Below are 23,758 nucleotides of genomic sequence, written 5' to 3'. Positions count from 1 at the left end.
CCTTTATTAACACCCTTTAACAGATGAGGAAACTGAGGTAACACATGGTAAAATAACCTGTCCAGGACACACAACTAGACAATCATGACACTGTATCTCAACTAAGCAGTCTGATCCCCAAAAACGACGCTCTTAGCAATTAAGCAATTCATACCCTATCTTCTTTTACGCATTTTTTTATAGTAAGTCTCATGTCAGCTCATGTGTCAATGTCATGTATTGTTTCTCCAACTAGACTATAACTTTTTTTTTTTAATAAGCCTGAATTGCTCTCTTTACCTCCATTAAACTTAATACAACGGTCTCTTCATAGCCTTTAGTAAATGCTCTTTAACAAACTCAGCAGTTAAGTGACTAGCACAGGACATGTGCCTGACTTGCTTTTCAGTTATTTACACCAAAAACTTCTGGGCCAAGCAAACCCAAATACCACTTCTACTATAAAACTGACTCTGATGTAATCATGAAGGGTCCATGTGTGAAAAGCTGAAGTCATTCTGTGTTGGCTTGTGGTCAACTCTCTTCTTCCAAAAGTCCTTCTGCATGGGCTTACTACAGGTACAAACAGCAGGTAATAATCCGGGACAGAAACAAATGAATCATCATTTTAATACACAAAGCAAGTGGGTGTTTTACTTGACAAGCTGCCAAGAGCTACTGTATCAATGGCATATATTTCTGCTGCAAACTCCTCTGTTTGTAAAGGACCAATGCCAAATTTGTTCAGTGTCAGAGTTTCCAGGTAGGTGCCTTTGGAATCCACCATGAAAGAAAGGAAGCAGGGGCAAAAAATGACATCAGCCTGACTCCAATGAGTATTTATGAAGTATACTACCTGAGAAGTTACTGTGAACTAGGAAGGCTTCCAAGGAAGGTACTTTTACTTAATTTTTATTTTAATGTCTATCAAAAAATTTACATCAAACATGATAAGAGATCCATTCATATGTTACATAAAATGTTGTATAATATATGCTTAATGATATAGAAAACACATACAAACTAATAAGAATATCAATTCCCCTGTGGTTAATAAACAAAAACATTAACAATTTACAAAAAAAAAGGAAATATAGTTAGTAAATAAATATGTAAAGAAAATATTTAACCTTGGTGATCAAAGAAATATAAATTAAAACACCAGTGAAATAGTGCATAATACCAGTTAATTTATGAGGGGAAAAATTAATTAAATGAACAAATTCTGGCAAAGTTGTGGTAAAACTGGTATAGATGAATTATTAGTAGGGTATAAACTTAGACAATTCAGCAATACTTATCAAAAGTCATAAAAATATGCATATTAACTAGGAATCATACTCATGGTAAATTATACCAAAAAAATAATTCAAAATATAAAAATTGTTTTGAATCTTTACTAATTAAAATACTCATTGTAAAAAATTAGAAACAACCAAAGGTTGAAAAACAGAGGTCCTAAGCATCGATTTGAAGATTTATTACCCAGACAATTAAAAAATGTAATATTTATCTCTGTAGCTACATGTCAATATTTATGACATAATGGTAAGTACATAAAGACCAATACAAAATGATATTTACACTATAATCATAACTGTTAAACATGAATTTAACATGAATAAGTACTGTAAGAAAAAATAATTTTTAAGTTGAGTAAAATTCTGTCTAATTTGTCTTCTTTTATATTTGTATCATCATCACTGTGTTGTTTTTCTGGTTCTTGTTCTTGATTATGAAATAAATGGAAACCAATTAAAAACAATGTCTTCTAACATAGTCTGCAGTTTTCAAAATAATTTTTACCATCATATTAGCAGGCAAAAATAATCCAAATTTGACCTCTATGTTATAGCACTATATGATAATTATATCAATAGATTTCACTTATATTTATCATTTATTTTAGTAGGTATTAAAAATTGAATGTAAACATTACCCCAAACCATCATGATAATAGGCCCTACAAAAACACTAAAGGATAGCAGTCAAGGTGGGTGGCCTGGTGGTCAAGAGCAAGGTCTTAGAGTTTGAGTCCCAGCTATGCTACATACTAACTCTGCAGGATATTAGTACCTTTTCTAAAGCCCAGTTTTCATAGTACTTATCTCATAGGGTGGTTCATGAAGATCAGTTAAGGTAAGGAATATGAAGCACAGCACCTGCCATATGTAAAGTGACCAGTAAAAATAAGCAACTAAGATTATATACAATAGACTTCAAGATTCACACAACCTTTATTATTCCTTTTATTATTCTAATATACAAAGGCAGTGTTATTAGTCCATTCTCACGCTGCTATAAAAAACTGCTGGAGACTGGGTAGTTTAAAAGGAAAGAGGTTTAATTGACTCACAGTTCTGCAGGGCTGGGGAGGCCTCAGGAAACTTACAGTTATGGCAGAAGGGGAACCAAACACATCCTTATTCACATGGTGGCAGGAAGAAGTGCTGAGCAAAAAGGGAAAAGCCCCTTGTAAAACCATCAGGTCTCATGAGAACTCACTGACTATCACAAGAACAGCATGGAGGTAACTGATCCCGTGATTCAATTACCTCCCACTGGGTCCCTCCCATGACACGTGGGGAATATGGGAACGATTCAAGATGAGATTTGGGTGAGGACACAGCCCAGCCACATCAGGCAGCTTTAAAAGTTGGCCTTTCCCTGACATGACCATGCTCTCTGCCTTTGATCCCTTCTGCGGAAGCTTAATGTGTGATACTCCATCCGATTCTTTCCTTGGAACACTTAATACCTACCCTTTCTCCCAGTAATTGAGAACTGCTGTTCTGTAGCATTCTTATTTTGGAGATAAATTCATGTGGGTTTATGTCTCCTGATATTATATGTGCTTTTTAATTAAGTTATTATTGATTTGTTGTATGTTTCATTAACAATCTCTGTGTTCCTCTCTTCCTTATATAAATATCTGATAAATTCTTTGCAGACAGGTGTATGTGGTATGCCTCTTTGCATCTGCCAGTGATTGATTGGTCCGTGTCATCTGCCAGGGGGTAACTAATTCATGTTGACATAGTGCATAAAAGCAAGGACTCAGAGCCAGATATCTGAGTCTGAATTCTACTTCTAACACTTACTGACTATGTCACTTCAGGCAATTTTCTTTGCCTTTCTATAGTTTTGTTGTATTATGTATAGAAAGGGGAAGAATCACCTTTTCCTAAAGTTCTTGTGAGGATTAAATAAATTAATATATGTAAAACAGTCAAATTATTACCTGTCCACAGTAAGTGCTATCCAAATATTAGCTATTAATATTACGATGCACATCAAACAGCAAATGAAGCAAGTTAGAGGAATGGGTGGTTTCTACCTGACAGGAATGTTAGACATGAAAGCCATATCCAAAAAGTTAGAAGACCACATACAAAGTAAATATTAAAGATCTTTAATGAGCAAGCTGTCATAATGAAGTGATGAATGACACATAGTTGGAATTCGGAGAAGGGAAAAATCACAGTGGAGTGGAAAGTAGGGGAAGGAGTCACAGAAGAGGTCAAATTTGACTGGGACTTTGCAAAACAAGTTGTAAACAGGCAAGAAAAAAGTCTAGACAAAACCCTCATGTTCATTGCAGCATTATTTACAAAAGCCAAGATATGGAAATGACCCAAATGTCCACCAACAGATAAATGGATGAAGAAAATGGGAAATATACATACAATGGAATATTATTCAGCCTTAGAAAGAAGAAAGTCCTGCCATTTGTGACAATGTGGATGAACCCAGAAGACATTATGCCAGGTGAAATAAGCCAGTCACAAAAGGACAGATACTGCAAGATTCCACTTACATGAGGTATCTAAAATAGCCAGACTCACAGAAGCAAAGAATAGTGGTTGCCAGAGGCTGGGGGGAGGGAGAAATGGAGAATTGTTCTTCAATGAGTATAAAATTTCTGTTATGCAAGATGAATAAGTTCTAGAGATCTGCTGTACAATATGCCCATAGTTAACAAAACTATATTGTGCACTTAAACATCTGTTAAGAGGACAGATTTCTTGTTCAATGTTCTTACTACTTAATAAAAAAGCACACATACAAAAGAACACAAGGAAATTTTTGGAGGTAATGCATATGTTTATTACCTTAGTTTTAATGCTGATATCAAGGGTATATGCGTATGTCTAAACTCATCAAGATGTATACATTAAATATGTGCAATTATTGTATATCAATTATACCTCAATAAAGCTGAGAAAGTATTTTAATATGAAGCAGATTTTTAGCCTTCATATTTCATTTCCACAAGAATGATAATAACTCATGATCACTGAACATTTCTTGGCTACCAGCTAGTGTGCTAAGCACCTTATATTTCGTATTTAAATTAAATTAATGCTGACCTATGGTAGACCACATTTCACAGATAAAAATGTTATATGAGCTTGGGCACAGTGGCTCATGCCTGTAATCCCAGCACATTGGGAGGCCGAGGTGGGTGGATCACCTGAGGTCAGCAGTTCGTGACCAGCCAGGCCAACATGGTGAAACCTCGTCTCTACTAAAAATACAAAAAATTAGCTGGGCATGGTGGTGGATGCCTGTAATCTCAGCTACTCGACAGCCTGAGACAGAAAACTCACTTGAACCCAGGAGGTGAAGTTTGCAGTGAGCCAAGACTCCGTCTCTCTCTCTCTCTCTCTCTCTCTCTCTCCATATATATATAAAAATGTGTATATATATAAAACATATGTATATATACACACATATATATACATATATAAAACATACTATATATACACATATATAAAATATATACACATACACATATATACATATATAACATGTATATATAAAATATATATACTATATATACATGTATATATAAAATATATATACACTTATACATATATACATATATAACATATATACATATATAAAATGTATATATACATATATAAAATGTATATATACATATATATGCATATATACATACATATATACATATATATAAAATATATGTGTATGTATATATATATAAAATATATGTATTTATATAAAGTGAAAACATGGAGGCCAGGTGCAGTGGCTCATGCCTGTAATCCCAACACTTTGGGAGGCCAAGGTGGGCAGATCACTTGAGGCTAGGAGTTACAGACCAGCCTGCCCAACATGGTGAAACCCTGTCTCTACTAAAAATACAAAAATTATCTGGGTGTGGCGGTGCGTGCCCTTAGTCCCAGCTACTCGGGAGGCTGAGGCATGAGAATTGCAGGAACCTGGGAAGCGGAGGTTGCAGTGAGCCAAGATCGTGCCACTGCATTCCAGCCTGGATGACACAGTGAGACTCTGTCTCAAAAAAATTTTAAAAAAAAAACTACATGAAGATTATATAGTGGCTCACTCAATGTCATATGACCAGTGAGTATTACAGAGGGGATTTAAACAGCTGTGCTCTCAACCACTTTACTAACATATTCTGCCAGATCTTGTTGCTCTAAATTTTTCATTGTAACTTTTTCTATGGCCTATGTCTCTTCATGTGTCTCACATCTTTTGTCACTTTGAGATTTTTTTTATTTTGCTGTACTCCAGACACAAGTATTTTCTTATAACTGACTCTCTGATTCTTCTTCATACAGGTATGGTCTTGGCCCACATAACATGGTTTCCATCAGCTATGGTAATTTCCTTATATCTATAATCACTGTCAGAAACTCATTCATACATTCATACTAATTTCCAGATTTCATTGTAATAGAAAAATTTTTTGTAGGATATATTAGTATTACATTTACCAACTTTCCCAGTAACATACATCCCATAAAATCTGACAAAAAACTGTTTATTAGCTGAAAAAATGAAACCAACTCCAACTGATTACAATCATTATTACAATATGAATGCACACTGTCTCATGCAAAGTGGGAAACAAGATTGGAAAGAGGAACTGAAATGTTCGATTGACTGTCTAGTTACAGAGGGTGAACTTTATGACAGCCTTAGAGATCCTTACATAGTTTTTGAGTGGGGCAGTGAAATGCCAAAACCAGTATTTTAGGAAGATAAGTCTAGTGTTGGTGTGCAGGATATTGGAGGAGAAATAAACTACCAGATAAACATCTGGAAGTCAGTAAGCCAGAATGGAGTGTGACATTTAAAAAAGGAAGAAGCAACAGTGCGTATGATATATTGGATATTTGGCTCAAAAGCAAAGCAGAACATAAGAATCCTACCAAAACATTGTTATTAGTGTGTCATGATCACGCTTATAAACTTTACAAGACACACACATACACACTATTTGCCAGTTTTTCAGCCAACTAGGAAGCTCGTTCCTATGGATTCAGCATCAACTTCCACAGAGAAAATGTCCTCCATCAGGTCCCTCCTCTACCTCCTTGGAGCTTATGAACCTAGCTGCCAGCACTCCTCCTCCTCCAGCACACACACACACACACACACACACACACAGTGTTCTTGTGGTCTCATATTTCATGTAGTTTCTCCTACCAAAAGGACAATCAACTCATTCATTCAGCACCCAATAAATGGCAGCTGCTGCATCTTCACCATCTCACCAATCTTTAAGACAAGCTCAGGCTGGGCATGGTGGCTCACGCCTGTAATCCCAGCACTTTGGGAGGCCAACACAGGAGGATCACCTGAGGTCGGTAGTTTCAGACCAACCTGGCCAACATGGGGAAACCCTGTCTCTACTAAAAATACAAAAAAAGTTAGCCGGGCATGGTGGCGCAGGCCTGTAATCGTAGCTGCTCAGGAGGCTGAGGCAGTAGAGTCGCCTGAACCCAGGAGGCAGAGGTTGTAGTGAGCTGAGATCACACCACTGCACTCCAGCCTGGGCAACAGAGCAAGACTCCGTCTCAAAAAAAAAAAAAAAAAAAAAAAAAAAGACAAGCTTGTGGTCAATAATTATTATCCTTACATAACAGAAGAAGGAACTGGGGCTCAAAAGAGATTAAGGGACTGCATCAAGCACCAGAGACAGCATGCAAAAATAATACTTTTCATTTCAGTAACATTTTGCTGTTTGCAAAACACATTCACATTCTTCATTTCTTTGCATCCTAAAGATAATTCTGGTATCAGTGGAACACAGAGGTTTTCAGGAGCAGCTTCTAAGATAACATTATTTGAAGCTGTTAGGCCTACATTTGAGTATGGATACAGCTTTCTCTCAAAATACCAGCTTCCTCAATGTTCCCTGTAATTGACAAGATCCCGACTTCCCTAAAGAGTGTACTGACTCATCCCTTCTTCAGAACTAATCTTAAATGTTTATCCCTACCATATCTGAAATCACAACTTTGGAAAGACAAGGATGGGCAGAGAAGTAACAAAAGCGGCTAATATTCAATCCGCATCCAAGATATTATCTGTTCACGGAGAAAAACCAATCTGTGTTGACGTTAACCTTTTAAGTGACCGAAATATGTCTTATTAACCTGGCTTGATACTAATGCCTGGAAATGTGTCTATCTGAAGAGTGAACTGACACTTGTGCCCATTGATTTGGTTCATAGAGAATGTTCTGATTTACGTCCCCGTCCCCACAGATTTTTTTTAAAATGCACCAAACGTTTACCTGAAGTAAACCTGATTCTTGCAGAGGGTCCAACTGTAGTTTCTTACAAAAGCTTGGCTATCTCTAATCAATTATCTCCAGATATGAAAATATCTAGGAAATTCAAGGAAGAAATCACACACATTAATTATCCATCTAACATTTTAGTGTTTTCTTTTAAACTCTGTGTGTGCTGGGGGGAAGGACAGTAGTTTCTTTTACTACAACAAACAGGAGGGTGAAAACCTGAAGAATGCTAGCATTGGGTCACTAGCTTTATCTGCAGATAAAACCAGCACAAAACAGATAATGGCTTGTTTTGCACCTATTTTACATATATTTTCCCCAGCTCACCAAAATAATTGTCTTCAGAGCCTATGTCCGTTATTCCTTTACTGCCTTCCCTGCTATCAAGTTCTCTGAATAAGTACAGGGGCTGCAGTACAATTAAAAATAATGAGACCCTACTGGGCCAATGTCCCTGCACGCAATAAAAGGGTGTGGACTAATTGCAGGAGCAGAGATTCCCGCCCCCACTCCCCCACGCCACCCCCTGCCATTTTGCTTCACTTTGATTGGTGGATTGGCACTTTAAATAAAGGTTTCTAATCTTCCCTGAATGAGAAGTACAGAGCAAGTCCCACGCACAGTCCTGAAAAAAATTTTAATCTTCTTTTCTTAGAACTATCTTGGTTGGCATCATCAGGCCCTGAGAGCACAGTGCATGTCAGCATCTAAGGTAAAACGGGATTTTATGATTTCCATGTGTTTCCTGTAAATTCTTTTTTTCCTATCTCCAGACAGCTTTTATAAAGAGGATTTATCTTCATTTGTCACCAGTAGCTGAATTATTGCTTGTTGTAATCCATTAGCATGTCCCAGAGATGACATGCCTAACACCCATTCAACTAAGAAAAAAAGACTTTTATCTATAGATTGTGGTTTTTTTACTATTTTTGATTATAGTGCCTAATTTTTTTTAATATTAGAAGATGAGTAAATTTCTAGGCTATTCAGATCTCTATTCATGTAAGAATAAAGAGCTTTTTGAATTTATAGAATAAATTTTAAAAGATAATTCATTTTAGGAAGAAGAAAGCTAAATTTGAGGTATATTTTCCACTAACATCAAAGGAAATTAAGATAGCCAATTTACTCTCATTTGAAAAGAAAAATTTTGTCATTGTTACGTAGATTACCTAAACATGCAATGATGTACCCTCTATTCCTGCAAATAAAGGTTTGTTATAAAATGACTGTTAGGTGCATTACATTTCACATGCATTTCAAAATGTGTCCCAAAGGGTAAGCAAAGTATAAACTTCTGTGAATAATACCTTATAGACCAATATTTTACTTAGTGGGAAGGATTTTTAAATTCATAATTCACTTTATGAAATGAAATATATCACTTAAAGAATATCGATGGAGGTTGTTCCTACATACTTATTCAGGCTGTAGATCCATTTAAAACGTGCTTAGATATTTTTTAATTGCTTGTTAATTTATTTCAGAAACTACTACATACAAATCAGTTGTTTACTAACATTTAGTTTTTGTTTTTGTTCTTCTAACCTTTATCCCGGTTGTTTTTGTAAGAGCAGAGACTCAGGCTCATTTTCAAAAATTGTCTTTTAACCATTCTGAATAAAAATTCATCTGATTTAATTCTCCAACTTAATTATGTTTTAGATTCCACTTTTCAAAATGAAGGACCTGATACTGATCCTATGCCTCCTGGAAATGAGTTTTGCAGTGCCGGTAAGTCAGTCTTTAGAGTGTGTCCCAGAAGAGATTATTGATTGTCGAACTCCAAACAACACTGAAGGGATATGGACTGAGAGTCCACGCATAGACTCACTTGATTTAATCCAGTGGTTTAGTCCTATTGAGTCAAAAGCCATAGTTGCTCAGATGTCAATCTTGCAATCCAAAAGCGGTAAGTGATAGCCGGGTGCGGTGGCTTACGCCTGTAATCCCAGCATTTTGGGAGATTGAGGCAGGCGGATGACCTGAGGTGAGGAGCTCGAGACCAGCCTAGCCAACATGGCGAAACCCTGTCTCTACTAAAAATACAAAAATTAGCCAGGCGTGGTGGTGGGCACCTGTAATCCCAGCTACTCGGGAGGCTGAGGCAGGAGAATTGCTTGAACCTGGAAGGCGGAGGTTGCAGTAAGCCGAGATTGTGCCACTACACTCCAGCCTGGGCAACAGAGTGAGACTCCATTTAAAAAAAAAAAAAGCAGTAAGTGAAGTATGATATTTCTACTAAAAAGTTATTTAAAATAGTCCCAAGGCAATTTCTAGATCTTATTCCACTCATTCAAAGTTAAAAGCTTAGATAGTCTCCACAATGCATGGCGAAATTTTATTATCAACTTATTGCTATCATTATAAAGTTGAAATGGAAAGAGGAAACTTCATTGAAAAAAATACATTTTCTTCATTTCAAAAAGAACTATCTCTAAATTTCTATGGTTACAAAACTCAGCTAGATAATTCCATTTAAAGCTAGTAATTAACTAGCAAATTTACCTTGTAAACATGAAATTGTGTGACTGAGAGCTGAAGTTTCATAAATCAAAACATATCATAGTGATGGGGCTAATTGTGTATTACAGTCCCACACCTGATCCATTCTAGTATATATTGAAATGATCTCATACAAACACAGTCTTTTGAACACTGAACTACTCCAGCCAACAGCATGCAATTCTGTTATCACAAAAACTTTATTTGGCTGCTATATGCATTTAGCAAATATACTGAGCAGCTGCCATGCATCCAGTAAATAAGACATGGAAAAATGAAAGTAAATAAGACATGATCTCTTGTCTCCAGTAGCTCACAGTTGGCCTCAAATGAACTTTAGAATATTTTAATTCCTTGAAAGAAAAGGTTAGCTACTTGGTCTTCTTAAAGTGTTTTAGAGAAAGAGAATGGAAATGGAGAAAGAGGTTGAAAACTGATTATAATGATGAAAACCTTAATTCCACAAATAAAAATAGTCTCTGTTCCATCCCGCAAGATGAATTTTAAATGAAAGAAAAATTGAGGGTGCCACCCTAGCTTACCTTTGTATGATACTGACATTGGGATCAGCCTCAGTCATTCACCATCAGTCTAACACATTGGCATTCTTTGAACCTATAATGATCCACACCTGAATCAATTGGGTCCACTCTGAGGAACAGAACAATTGCTTATTATTGCCAACTGATTGCCTGTCAAATCAGATGTTCTCCTATCAATTCTGCATGGGAAATGTATCCCCTATCTGTATACATTCGTGTAAATATTCTTTAGGTCATGACTTAGAGCAGATGGAAAGCAAAGTACACTTTGTTCTGTGATTCAATCCGGGATGTGTTATTTATGCACTGGCAAATAGTGGGGAAGAAGGTCCTGCTCTCACGATTCCCCCAAATTCTCAACAAGCTAACCACCACATACACACATACATGCACAATCACTCTTCCTGTCTACACAGCTAACCTCTTTCCTACCCAGAGTATTTGCTACACATTTGTAATGCCTTTCCCTCTATTCTTTTTTTTTTTTTTTTTTAACAGTCTGGCTCTGTTGCCCGGGCTGGAGTGCAGTGCTGAGATCTCAGCTCACTGCCACCTCCTCCTTCTGGGTTCAAGCGATTCTCCTGCCTCAGCCTCCCAAGTAGCTGGGATTACAGGCATGTGTCACCACGCCCAGCTAATTTTTGTATTTTTGTAGAGACACGGTTTCGCCATGTTGGCCAGGCTGATCTCAAATTCCTGACCTCATGATTTGCCCACCTCAGCCTCCCAAAGTTCCGGGATTAGTCTTGAGCCACCATGCCTGGCCCTTTCCCTCTATTCTTGCCCAAAACTGAATTATTTAAAGAAATTCTCACCATGACCCAGAAGGTGGGATTTTACTTACATGAAAAAGGTGGTGGGTGAAAAAGTAGGGGGTGTAATTCTTTAACTTCTTACTCATAAAGGAAAAATAATACTGATATATTTGGTAGACATTCCCTAAATCCCTAAAGGAAAGATGGCATTACAACCCCTTGGTCTTAGAAAGTGAGAATATCCAAAGAACCAGAGACTCTCAAAATCCAATTTACTCTAATTCCTACTCTTCCATTCACCATGTTTTCTACAGGTATTTGTGTAAAGTAATAAGGATTGGTTTCAAAAGAAAAATATCTTTAACAAAAAAAACAAAAAACAAAAGGAAAAGGCTAGGCATGGTGGCTCATGCCTATCATCCTGGCACTTTGGGAGGCCAAGGCAGGAGGATTACTTGAGCTCAGGAGTTTAGGACAAGCCTGGGTGACATAGTGAGAGCCCCATCTCTATTTTTTAAAAAAGGAAGCCAGATGCAGTGGCTCACATCTGTAATCCCAGCACTTTGGGAGGCTAAGGTGGGGGATCACTTGAGCTCAGGAGTTCAAGACCAGCCTGGCCAACATGGTGAAACTCCGTCTCTACCAAAAATACAAAAATTAGCCGGGCTTGGTGGTACACACCTGTAATCCCAGCTACTTGGGAGGAGAATCACTTGAACCCAGCAGGCAGAGGTTGCAGTGAGCCGAGATCACAGTACTGCACTCCAGCCTGGGTGACACAGTGAAACTTAGTCTCAAAAAAAAAAAAAAGGGAAAATATCTTACATTTTAAAAAGCTAATTGTATAGATAGGTATATTTTTGAACAACTTTTAAGTGAACACATTAAGTATAATAGTATTTTGTGCTAGAATGCTTTTTATTTACGGAAAAAAAAACCTTTGATATGATCCCAAAGTATAGTAGGTTTACACATAAAATAATCTTTCACTAAAAATGATAGGGAATTTGCTGAAGCCCTTTGAATGGGAATCCAGTTAGATTTTTCATATGATTTTTCTGAATGTCATGATCCCATGCCATGTCTTGTAAACCAAAATCATGTAGATTTGTCGAAAGCACATGAAAATTCAGCTTGGGTTTGTCCCCTTTACTTTTTTCTGTGGTAATTTTTTAAGAAAATAAAGTACTAGTAGTTTTCTATTTTGTTGCTTTATTCTATTTCTCCTTGTGTGTAACTTTAAATCATATTTTGCTTTTAAAGCAATGAAGCATTAAGATGCAGACAAAGGATAGATGATGCAGGTGGGAGCAAAATTATCAAATACTATGTTGATTCTCCCAAATAGCTTATGCTCTTCTTCATTCTGCCCAAGCACTCAAGTCATTTGCATAATAAACCAAAATGGTGGCCTCTCAGGTAGCCTGTATGTACTGGAGCAATATCCTATGCCCAATGGGCATTGAAGGAAGTTTTGTACCAATAAGACTCAAAATTATTCTTATTTTCATTCAGTTCTTTCCTCAGCAATCTGGAACACCGGGTATGGCTAGTTTGAGCCTTGAGGTATGTATTGTCAGAATTTTTAACATATTAACTTTACATTGGTATATTTGTGATACAGGAGGAATATAATCGTGTGCTTCTCAGTTTTCCTATCCAGAAGTTTGTGGCTGTTATTCTGAGGAGTGCTAGAAAAGTTATGACATTGACTAGAGCTTTATCTTATAATTCTACTGCAGTTTTAAACTCTCAGGTGTTTTAAGTTTTAGAACATTGTTTCTATGCAAACCAAAGCAATATTAGTACTTAATGCCTTATATATAATATGCACATTAATAAAATTACTACATTAATTAAAATACATTGCTCTGTACTCACAGTTTATTTTTAATCCTGCTCCTTATACTATCTTACATGATAAAGTTCTCATGAAAAAAATGTACAAGTACAAAATTTAATTTTTTATAAGTCTGGTAAATAACATTAACATTGTACTATGATACTTCCTGCATAAGTTGTACAGTGTATTTGTCTTGCTGCAGTTCTCATGTAATATATATTCTGTTTAGAAAACTCCAGCAAAACAGAAATTTTGGTCATGTCAATGAAAAACATTGACAGTTATATATAGAAAGATATTTATAAGATTATAAATTTTTCACAAGGTCTTGTGAAATTTCCGTGTGTCATGGTAAGCTGGGGGCAGTCAATACCTATTTGAGCTAGACGCTTACTTCACATGGAAGCTAATTTCACTGAGGGTTTTTTTCTCACTTTTTAGCTTAAACTCAATCCAAAGCATTCTAAATCTCTTCCCGTGAAAAAAGTGAAATTGGCATTCTGTTGAAATGGTAGCATTCTCGATAATCTATCCAGATACTTAACATTTCTTTCAATAGTTTTTATTTTTAATATTTTGAAAGATTTATTGTATGGGAAAGAGGTAGAAGTTTTATTTGTTTGTCTTGTTTGTTTGTTTGTTTCAAATTCCTCTTCTGGCTGAACTTGTAAAGGGCAAAGTAAATTAAATGGGGAGAAAGAGTCAATGAAGCAAAGTCCTCACAATTACATTTATATTTCAATGGAATGAGCTATTTTCCCATGTTTCAATGTAACCTCCACTTAAATAATACTTTTTCTCCTTTAATTAATGATAAAAGCAATTGCATTATTTTAATAGCAATAATAATAAAAATGGCAGAACCAAATTTAATATTTCCACCTTTCGGTGATGATTTGTGTCTACTTTCATTTTATTAAATTGATTCACACCAAACTCTGTGTTGATAATGTCAAATATCACGAGAAATCAGTTGTGTCAAACACAGCATATGCGATAATCAGTAACCCACTTTTTTTCTTGATAGACAATGAGACAGTTGGGAAGTCTGCAGAGATTAAACACACTTTCTCAGGTAATCATATTTCTTATTGCAAGTATTCATGATGGTGGTAGTGTTAATATTAGCAGCAGCATTATAATTCATCAAATTTATTTATGAATAGACAATATACTAAAGATTGGAAGAACCAAGAAGTAAATGAGGGCCTAAAACAAAATAAGATACAGTGACAGGGAAAAACAAAAACAATATTGAATTTTATTTAGTTAAGAAAAGAATCTTTTCCTGCATTATTAATTTTATTATATGGCACAAAACACAAGTGCTTAAAAAGCTAAATCTCAAACAAATTTATGCAAATATTGCAGACTAGCTCAAAACGAAATTTAAGTTCATTGAAAGGAAGAGTTCACCTATCCATTTGATTTACTTATTTTATTTTTATTTACTTATTTATTTATTTAGACAGAGTGTCGCTCTGTTGCCCAGGCTGGAGTGCAATGGCATGATCTCGGCTCACTGCAACCTCCATCTCCTGGGTTCAAGCAATTCTCCTGTCTCAGCCTCCCAAGTAGCTGGGATTACAGGCATCTGCCACCACGCCAGGCTAATTTTTGTATTTTTTAGTAGAGATGGGGTTTTGCCATGTTGCTAGGCTGATCTCGAACGCCTGACCTCAGGTGATCCACCCACCTCGGCCTCCCAAAGTGCTGGGATTAGAGGCGTGAGCCACCACGTCCAGCCATACCTATCCATTTTAAATTAACCAACATCACTTTTGCTTTTGCTATATTTATGCTATGTGTTGATTTTTTAGAAAATGAAAACCAGGCCAGGAGCGGTGGCTCACGCCTGTAATTCCAACATTTTGGGAGGCCAAGGTGGGCGGATCATGAGGTCAAGAGATCAAGACCATCCTGGCCAACATGGTGAAATCCCGTCTCTACTAAAAATACAGAAATTATCTGGGCATGGTGGTGTGTGCCTGTAGACCCAGCTACTCAGGAGGCTGAGGCACGAGAATCGCTTGAACCCGGGAGGTGGAGGATGCAGTGAGCTGAGATTGCGCCACTGCACTCCAGCCTGGCGACAGAGCAAGATTCCATCTCAAAAAAAAAAAGAAAAAGGAAAAAGAAAACCAAATATAACCAATGTTATATTTAACATTTAAATATAAGCATGTCTTTTTTTATCCATGTCTTTAGTATTCTAGATATGGCTTTGGAAAATCATTTAATTCTTTGTGGATGCACGGTCTCCTCCCACCACATTCCTCTCTTCCATGGATGAGGCCAAGAGAACATGAAACTCAACAGGTGAGTGAATAGCATCAATATGTTTGAAACCTCAGGCTTTAAAACCTCTTCTTACTTGCCTTCTTTAAGTTATGATATATTAGAAACAGCCAAGTCCTAGCATTAACAAAAAATTATTCTCATGCCAAATAAATCAAAGCCTATAACTGCTTTTAGCGCTTAAGAAATATTTTTAAATTTAAAACTATTTGCATATTTATTTAAAATAGGAAGATACAGCCTCCAAAATATGAGACCTATATTAAAGATATCAGTAAACAATCCTCGAAAATCAAAGCAGGCTACATCCTGGACAATTTTCATTTGAATCAAGATTTCCTAAATAATTCCTCAAAGGCTAATTTCAAATGATGACAATAATCCTGGTTAAAATACCATAGCTAGGTGCGATGGCTGACGCCTGTAATCCCAGCACTTTGGGAGGCCAAGGTGGGTGGATCACTTGAGGTCAGGAGTTCAAGACCAGCCTGGCCAACATGGTGAAACCCCGTCTCTACTAAAAATACAAAAATTAGCCAGGCATGGTGGCAGGCACCTGTAATCTCAGCTACTCTCAGGAGGCTGAGGCAGGAGAATTGCTTGAACCTGGGAGGCAGAGGCTGCAGTGAGCCGAGATTGTGCCACTGCACTCCAGCCTGGGCAATAGAGTGAGACTCTGTCTCAAAAAAAATTAAGAAATTAAAAAAAAAAACATCATGAACCCTACAGAAGTCAATAAATATATCAGTCTGTTAACCATTATTGATTAGGTGCCTAATAAATACATAAACCAAATTGTGGTTTGGTAGTAAAAGCGAAGACATTTAAGAATGGCTCCAAGGATTGTGAAATTTCATCTTATCTGATTCAGATAGGACAAGACAACATATTTCAAAGTGCTGAATTGTGACATGTGAGTAATGAATACTGCATGAGCTCAGAGAGGGGTGATGGCTGGAGAGGCAAAGCAGAGCCCCAAATTGTTGCGAGACTTCCTTGCTGGTCTGAGGAGTTTACAATCAATCTACAAACAATAGGGAGCCATTCACCACAAGTAATTTCTACAAGAAGCAACAAAACATGGTGATTTTAACGGGGAATTTTTTCGTTTAATATATGGACTCAGAACCAAGATTTAACAGGGAATTTTAGTTCCAGGCGGTCTTCCACAGCAGGAGCATTACCACGAGGTCACATTCAGTAGAACAATAAATTATGTTAATGGTGACTGTTTCTTCACTTAATTGTTTCCAAAGTGGACTCCATGCTGCAAGAATTTGATTGGCATTTTAATTAATTACCCTTTATCCTTTCATTAACTCGAAAAATATATTAGGCACCCACCATGGGCCAGGCACTTGTTAGGAGCTATGTTATGTACACGGGCTATAAAGAAAAACAAAACATATCATTCTCTCTCCGTTGACTGGGGGACAAAGATTTATAACAAATAATTATCATCCAGTGAGAAAGTGGTAAAATAAAGATACAGATACATACAGACAGCTATGGGAACTTAGAGAAGGACATGACTCATCCTACCAGGAGGTTCATGTAGCTTCACCTTTATGAGCAATGGTGGTCCCAAAGGAGGTAGGGGAGGCACACACAAGACCTCCCCAAACAACATTAACTCTAACTGGTGCTTGCTATGTAAACTCAACTTCAAGACAAGTCTCCTAGCCTCCCTTCCAGATAGAAAGCACTCCAGGTCCCTTTGTTTAGAAATTCTAGGCACTGTTGTTTAATGAGCCATCCCTTCCTAACACTCTTTTCAAATTTCTCTGCAGTATGAATATTCTTTGCCTGTGCATCCCCCACCTCTCCCATCACAGCCATCCTTGAAGCCTCAACAGCCAGGACTGAAACCTTTTCTCCAGTCTGCTGCTGCAACCACCAACCAGGCCACAGCACTGAAAGAAGCACTTCAGCCTCCAATTCACCTGGGACAGCTGCCCTTGCAGGAAGGAGAACTGCCTCTGGTTCAGCAGCAGGTGGCACCATCAGATAAGCCACCAAAGCCTGAGGTACTTCCTTTCTCTTGAAGTCAGATCAGAATCACCAGCTAACGTAATAGAAGAAAATGAATTTGCAGGGTGCTTTTAAATAATCGTAGCCTTCGGGCATAATACATGATATAAATATATTCTTAATCAGTCTTCCACATCTGAGATTTATTTTTTGAGTAAAACGTAAATATCCATTCCTATCTTTTGCCATCAGAGACAGGGCATGGATTCTAAAAGATCCTGTGCCTATAAAACTGGGTTTCTTAGTTGCGAAAGATGAAAACTCCCATAGGAAATAGAATAAAACCCCAGAGAAGTCCAGGTTTCCTATCACTGGTCTTTTTTGGTGTTGGAAAGACTGAAAAAAGTGATTGATCCCTCAGCATAACAAGTAGGATTTTGCATTATTATCTCTCTGACAAAGAGGTGACCACTATGCAAAAAGTATCTTGTAATAATGTAGAGAAAAGTGTAATGGATTAAAAAAAAAATGAAGGTACCAAGTAACCAGTATGTTGTGGGCATTTATCATTCCCCCATATCACCCTGCCTACAATCCTATAAAAATACATATTATCAGCCTTTTTAAAGAAAGGAAGACAGATTTTGAGAAGTTACAAAATTTGCCCAGGAGTACACAAAAATTAAGTGGCAGAGCCAGGGTTCAAACCAACCAGGTATGTTCCAGTTCCAAAATTCATTACTTTCTAATCTGCAAGAGATAGCAAAGCCATGATAGATGTGCCTCATCTCCCTGCAGGTACATTTGAGTAATGTTAGTAAAAGACCATTGCAAACTCTTGGGTCATACCTCCCAAAACACTAAAAGAAAGTAAAATAATGAAACTCATTTTAATTGTTTTATTGTAATTGTAAACAAGATAAGGATGTGATCAGTTCACTTTGTCTATTTTTTTATTTTTAATTCACTTTGTCTATTTTTTATTTTACTGTTGTCTATTTTGTTTATTTTTTGACTGATAATTTTAATATTTATCTGTGATATAGCTCCCAGGAGTAGATTTTGCTGATCCACAAGGTCCATCAGTAAGTACAGATCTCAATGAGACACTTTCTGTATTTTATTTTTTAATTTTTATTTGTTCACTTTTTAATTTTTATTTGTATTTAACTACTTTGTTCATTTTTTACTGATAATTTTAATATTTATCTACAATATAGCTCCCAGGAATGGATTTTCCTGATCCACAAGGTCCATCAGTAAGTACAGATCTCAGTGAGACACTTCTATTTTTTATTTTTATTTTTATTTGTTCACTTTGTCTATCTTTTATTTGCATTTATCTATTTTGTTCCTTTTTTGACTGATAATTTTAATATTTATCTGTAATATAGCTCCCAGGATTGGATTTTGCTGATCCACAAGGTTCAACAGTAAGTACAGATCTCAATGAGACACTGTCTTGCAAAAACTGTCTCTATATTTCAAAAAATAAGAGTGAATTTTTTCATTGTCCCATTTATCCATGAATATTAAGTATAATGGGTTCCTTTGTTCTCTTAAATATTAAATACTTATTTTCTATACTAATCCATCTGAAAATGTTTCATATACCTCAAAAATTACTGTTATGGGGATGTGCCTGTGAGAATTACTTATTCTGTTTTCTATCATTTAAAGATTTTCCAAATAGCCCGTTTGATTTCTCACGGACCAGTGCCACAAAATAAACAATCTCCAGTAAGTTTTTTTTTAATACCACATCTCTGTTTGCAATTTACTTAAAAGTTTTTCCATTGGAAAATGCATTTTGTGATAATGATTGTATTTTATTTAGCTTTATCCAGGAATGTTGTACGTGCCTTTTGGAGCAAATCAATTGGTAAGTCCATATTCTATAAAAAGTATCGTTTTTAATTAAATTTTATCTTAAAAGCTAAAATTCAAAAATCTAGGTCTCACACAAGAGATTCCAAATAAACATTCTCTGAACACCTACATTAGTACTGAAATATTAAGGGGGCCAACTTCCTATTTGGATAATCTTGGCCAGACACACACACACACACGCACACGCACACACACGCACACAAGGGTATTAAAGAAAAAACAAATTTTAGATCTGAATTATCCGAGTTGACTACATTTATTCCATAATGACTCACCTCTCCACTTTGCCTCTGTACACAGCATTAATATTAAGGTTTAAGTGAAAACTAAATAACTTTTAACTTTGTCTTGAGTAGATAAGAAGGTAGCTGGTTCGTAATTTGATGCAATATTTCTTTTTGAACAGAATGCCCCTGCCAGACTTGGCATCATGAGTTCAGAAGAAGTGGCAGTGAGTAATGTCTTCTAACTCTTCTTAAAATAGTGGCCAGGGAAGAACAGTCACTTATGACTGGCTGCAAGAGACGTCTGCCATGAATGTAGCCAAATGAGCATGGGACTCAGATTTTTCCACTCCAAAAACTAAGCTTAATTCTGAAGCAATATCCAAAGATTTCATCATGTTTCCTATGTAATCTTTCATTTCTGGGTGATGACTACTCTTGAGCATAGAGTTTTGCCCCATTGCTTGTAGATGAACAGAGGAGAAAACTCCCCTTGAAAGGCCGTCATTGAACTACAAACACTTCAAACCAAAAGGATACATGTGGTTCATACAGAGTTCTTGTTCTTTCTGGGACCATTTAACCCCTCAAAACATCAAATTCAACAGCATTACAAGTAATTCAGATCTCAAAATTGAAAGATCAAAAAGCAAAAGAAAACCAAGTTTAAAATGTGATTATTATAAATGTCAATGTGCATTGTCAATGAGCATATACTCTTATTATGTTATCATTATCCATGCAAGTTTAAGATTTGAGATCAATAAAGTCATACAACTTGACTTTTTCCCTAAGAAAATTTTTGCCTGTTACATCTGTTAGAGCACAAGGCAAGACAAAACAAAAGCTATATTGAATTAACAAATCACTGTCAACTACAGATCCTATCAAGTTAACAAACACACACACATATTATCTGTGAAAGAAAAATTACATCTCAGTATTTTTGTGTGCCTTCCATGTGCCACACACATAGGAAAATACTGTAAACAAGACAAGGTAAGATTCTCGTTTTTGGCTGGGCGCAGTGGCTCATGCCTATAATCCCAGCACTTTGGGAGGCCGAAGCGGATGGATCACCTGAGATCAGGAGTTTGAGACCAGCCTGGCCAACATGGTAAAACCCCGTCTCCACTAAAAATACAAAAATCAGCCAGGTTTAGTGGTGCGAGCCTGTAGTCGCAGCTACTCAGGAGGCTGAGGCAGGAGAATCACTCGAAACTGGGAGGCAGAGGTTTCAACGAGCTGAGATCACGTCACTGCACTCCAGCCTGGGCAACAGAGCAAGACCCTGCCTTAAAAAAAAAAAAAAGTCTTGTTTTCAAGGAACTTACAGTCTAATGAATGGAAAAGATAGGTACAAGGGCAGATACCTAATGTCAAAATCATGGGGTAAAAGTAATAACAATTTTATTAGAGAGAGAGTCAGAGAGGAAGGGCAGTTAGCCCAGTCCAGGGATTCACAGTATCATCCCTGGAGGAGATGATGTGAAAGCTGAGAGAGAATGAAGAGTCAGGAGAAAGGAGAAGGAAAGAGTATTGTATCTATATAGCACCAATACAAGTGGCTGGAAGTTCAAAATTCAAGTAAGTGTTAATTGCCATCACATAATATTAATTATTTCTATTCTGCCTCATTCCCAAAAGATTTTGTAGAGCTTATGAAAAACACACAATAATTATAACAAAAAATTGAAAGTAGGATTTAAAATGAGTCATAATTTCAAGAAAATCAGAATACAGATATGCAAGTCACACAGTCCTGCTCAATTGCTACAAACAGCCTAAGATTTTGGACCCCATATTTCTGGCAGCAAAGGTAGAAAAAGAAACATGGTCAGTTCTGGTATTCTATTTGTCCACAAGAAGAAAATATTTTAGTTACTCCAGGGAAGTCAAATTTTTTTCTTAAACTTTGTGCTTTAAAAAAATTAAAGTCTTAGCTGGGTGCAGTGTCTCACCCCTGTAATCCCAGCTACTAGGGAGGCTGAGGCAAGAAGATCACTTGAGCCTAGGAGTTCTAGACCAGCAGCCTGGGCCGTATAATGAGACCCCTAAAAGAAAAAAAAGTACATGGAACTTCATTTGGGGGACACTGAAAAATGCCATTGACAAGATTCTCCCTCAACAAATGCAGTTTTGAATTTCAGTTCTTATTTGTTTTGTGATGGTAGTACTCATTTCAACTGCTTGTTTTCTTAAAATTAAATTCAAACTCACCTTTGCCTCAAGTCTTGCTTCTGCCCTGTTATCTCCCTTTTATGGAAATCATGCCGAGATCCACCCAGATAAGTGCAGAATCCTCTTCATTATGTTTCAAAGCCAGTTTAGTGAGAAATGAGCTTACACAAAGCTATCAATCAGCCAACTTCCTATTCTCTACCAGTTTTTTAGAGATCCTTGGTGAATGTGACCAGGTATAGCTGCATGGTATAGTTAATAGCATGTGATGATGGCATCTTTGACGAATGTTTTTTTTCCAGGGCGGGAGAGAAGACCCAATGGCCTATGGAGCCATGTTTCCAGGATTTGGAGGCATGAGGCCCGGCTTTGAGGGAATGCCCCACAACCCAGCTATGGGCGGTGACTTCACTCTGGAATTTGACTCCCCAGTGGCTGCCACCAAAGGCCCTGAGAACGAAGAAGGAGGTGCACAAGGCTCCCCTGTGCCGGAGGCCAACCCAGACAATCTAGAAAACCCAGCTTTCCTTACAGAGCTAGAACCTGCTCCCCACGCAGGGCTCCTTGCTCTCCCTAAGGATGACATTCCCGGCCTGCCAAGGAGCCCTTCAGGGAAGATGAAGGGACTCCCCAGCGTCACCCCAGCAGCTGCTGACCCACTGATGACCCCTGAATTAGCTGATGTTTATAGGACCTACGATGCTGACATGACCACATCCGTGGATTTCCAGGAAGAAGCAACCATGGATACCACGATGGCCCCAAACTCTCTGCAAACATCCATGCCAGGAAACAAAGCCCAGGAGCCCGAGATGATGCATGACGCATGGCATTTCCAAGAGCCCTGACAGCTCTAAGATATTAGCTACTTTCTGTATGCACAAGCTTCCCAGCTTTGTCCCCACAGTGTACCTTTTTGCTAAAACACTTATTACCCTTCTGCAGCAAAGGCATTAAAAGCACTAAGCATATATTAATAAATGCAAGTGGCTAGAAATAGTGTAGGTCCCCTTCTTGCTTTCAATATCTTGTTGAAATAAAATGTGTCAATTGTCTCTGTGATTTAGAAACACTATTAATAACATCAGAGCAAGGGTCTAAGGGTCTCAGCATTTGATCATCACTTTTTCTTAGCTGTCTTAAGCATTATAGAATTTCTCTTACCAGCATGACACTATTATATTCAGGAAACATGGCACTGCTTTTTTCTCTAAGCAAAGGCAAATATCCTCATAATTCTAAGCTAATTCATTTAAACTTTATTAAATGGGGATTGATGGAAAACTCCTGACTGGTATTACTGGGTTTGGTATAATTTAATTTAAAATTCTCATTTATAGAGTATTTTATTTAATCTAGTATAAAAAATCTAGCCTATTTTAAATAAAGAATTTTTCTCACTGAAATTATCAGGAATTATATGCTTATTATTTATATAGATTTAAATGGTTCAAGAAAAGCATACTCATCCTCTACCTTTGCTTCTCTTTAATTCATTGTATTCAATTCATTCATTCTTTCATCAGAATTTTACTGAATATTCATGTCCTGGGTGCAGTGCAAGGTATCAGAGATACAGTCCCTTCCTTCAAAGCTTACAATGGACATGACTGACAAGTAGACAATCACCATAACAAAACCCTAGACCAAGCTCAATTACTTTACATATATTATCCCACAACAATACTGTGAAATAGATACACTCAACCCCACAGCACATGTGAAAAGTGCTATGAAAAGGCCAAGCACAGGGTGCCCCTGGAGCCACAGAGAAGAGGTGCCTAACCCAGCCTGAGGGTCATCGGAGAGTCTAGGAGGAATCAGACAAGTTTTCTCAGAACAGTTTCTAGAAACGGTTTCAAGAGCGAGAGCCCTCACTCTCCAAGAGGAAGAAGCAGAAAAAGAGCCATGTGGGTGTCATGTGAAAATTAGCTCATTCCTGTGAAATATAATGTGGGAAAGGGGGATGCAGAAAATGACCCTTGCTTGTC

At 37.1% G+C, this 23,758-nt stretch overlaps 1 protein-coding gene across 2 annotated transcripts; it reads left to right on the top strand.

The window, feature by feature from the left end:
* Window positions 1-8,150: 8,150 nt before the first annotated feature.
* Window positions 8,151-23,173, top strand: AMBN (ameloblastin). 2 transcript variants are annotated; one of them, XM_063603594.1, is made up of 13 exons: window positions 8,151-8,270; window positions 9,224-9,292; window positions 12,876-12,926; window positions 14,231-14,278; window positions 15,412-15,522; window positions 17,337-17,528; window positions 18,519-18,557; window positions 18,693-18,731; window positions 18,867-18,905; window positions 19,153-19,212; window positions 19,310-19,354; window positions 19,769-19,813; window positions 22,070-23,167. In XM_063603594.1, the coding sequence occupies exons 1-13, from the start codon at window positions 8,256-8,258 to the stop codon at window positions 22,613-22,615; spliced, it is 1,299 nt and encodes a 432-aa protein (XP_063459664.1). In that variant the 5' UTR covers window positions 8,151-8,255; the 3' UTR covers window positions 22,616-23,167. The 2 variants fall into 2 exon arrangements, with proteins under 2 accessions (XP_063459664.1, XP_003809040.1); XM_003808992.5 differs by having other exon boundaries at window positions 8,153-8,270; window positions 17,292-17,528; window positions 22,070-23,173.
* The last annotated feature ends 585 nt before the right edge of the window (window positions 23,174-23,758 follow it).

This window comes from Pan paniscus, chromosome 3 (genome assembly GCF_029289425.2).
Source record: "Pan paniscus chromosome 3, NHGRI_mPanPan1-v2.0_pri, whole genome shotgun sequence".
Taxonomy (NCBI): domain Eukaryota; kingdom Metazoa; phylum Chordata; class Mammalia; order Primates; family Hominidae; genus Pan; species Pan paniscus.
The sequence above is the reverse complement of the archived record's forward strand: the minus strand, read 5'-3'. Positions and strand labels throughout refer to the sequence as shown.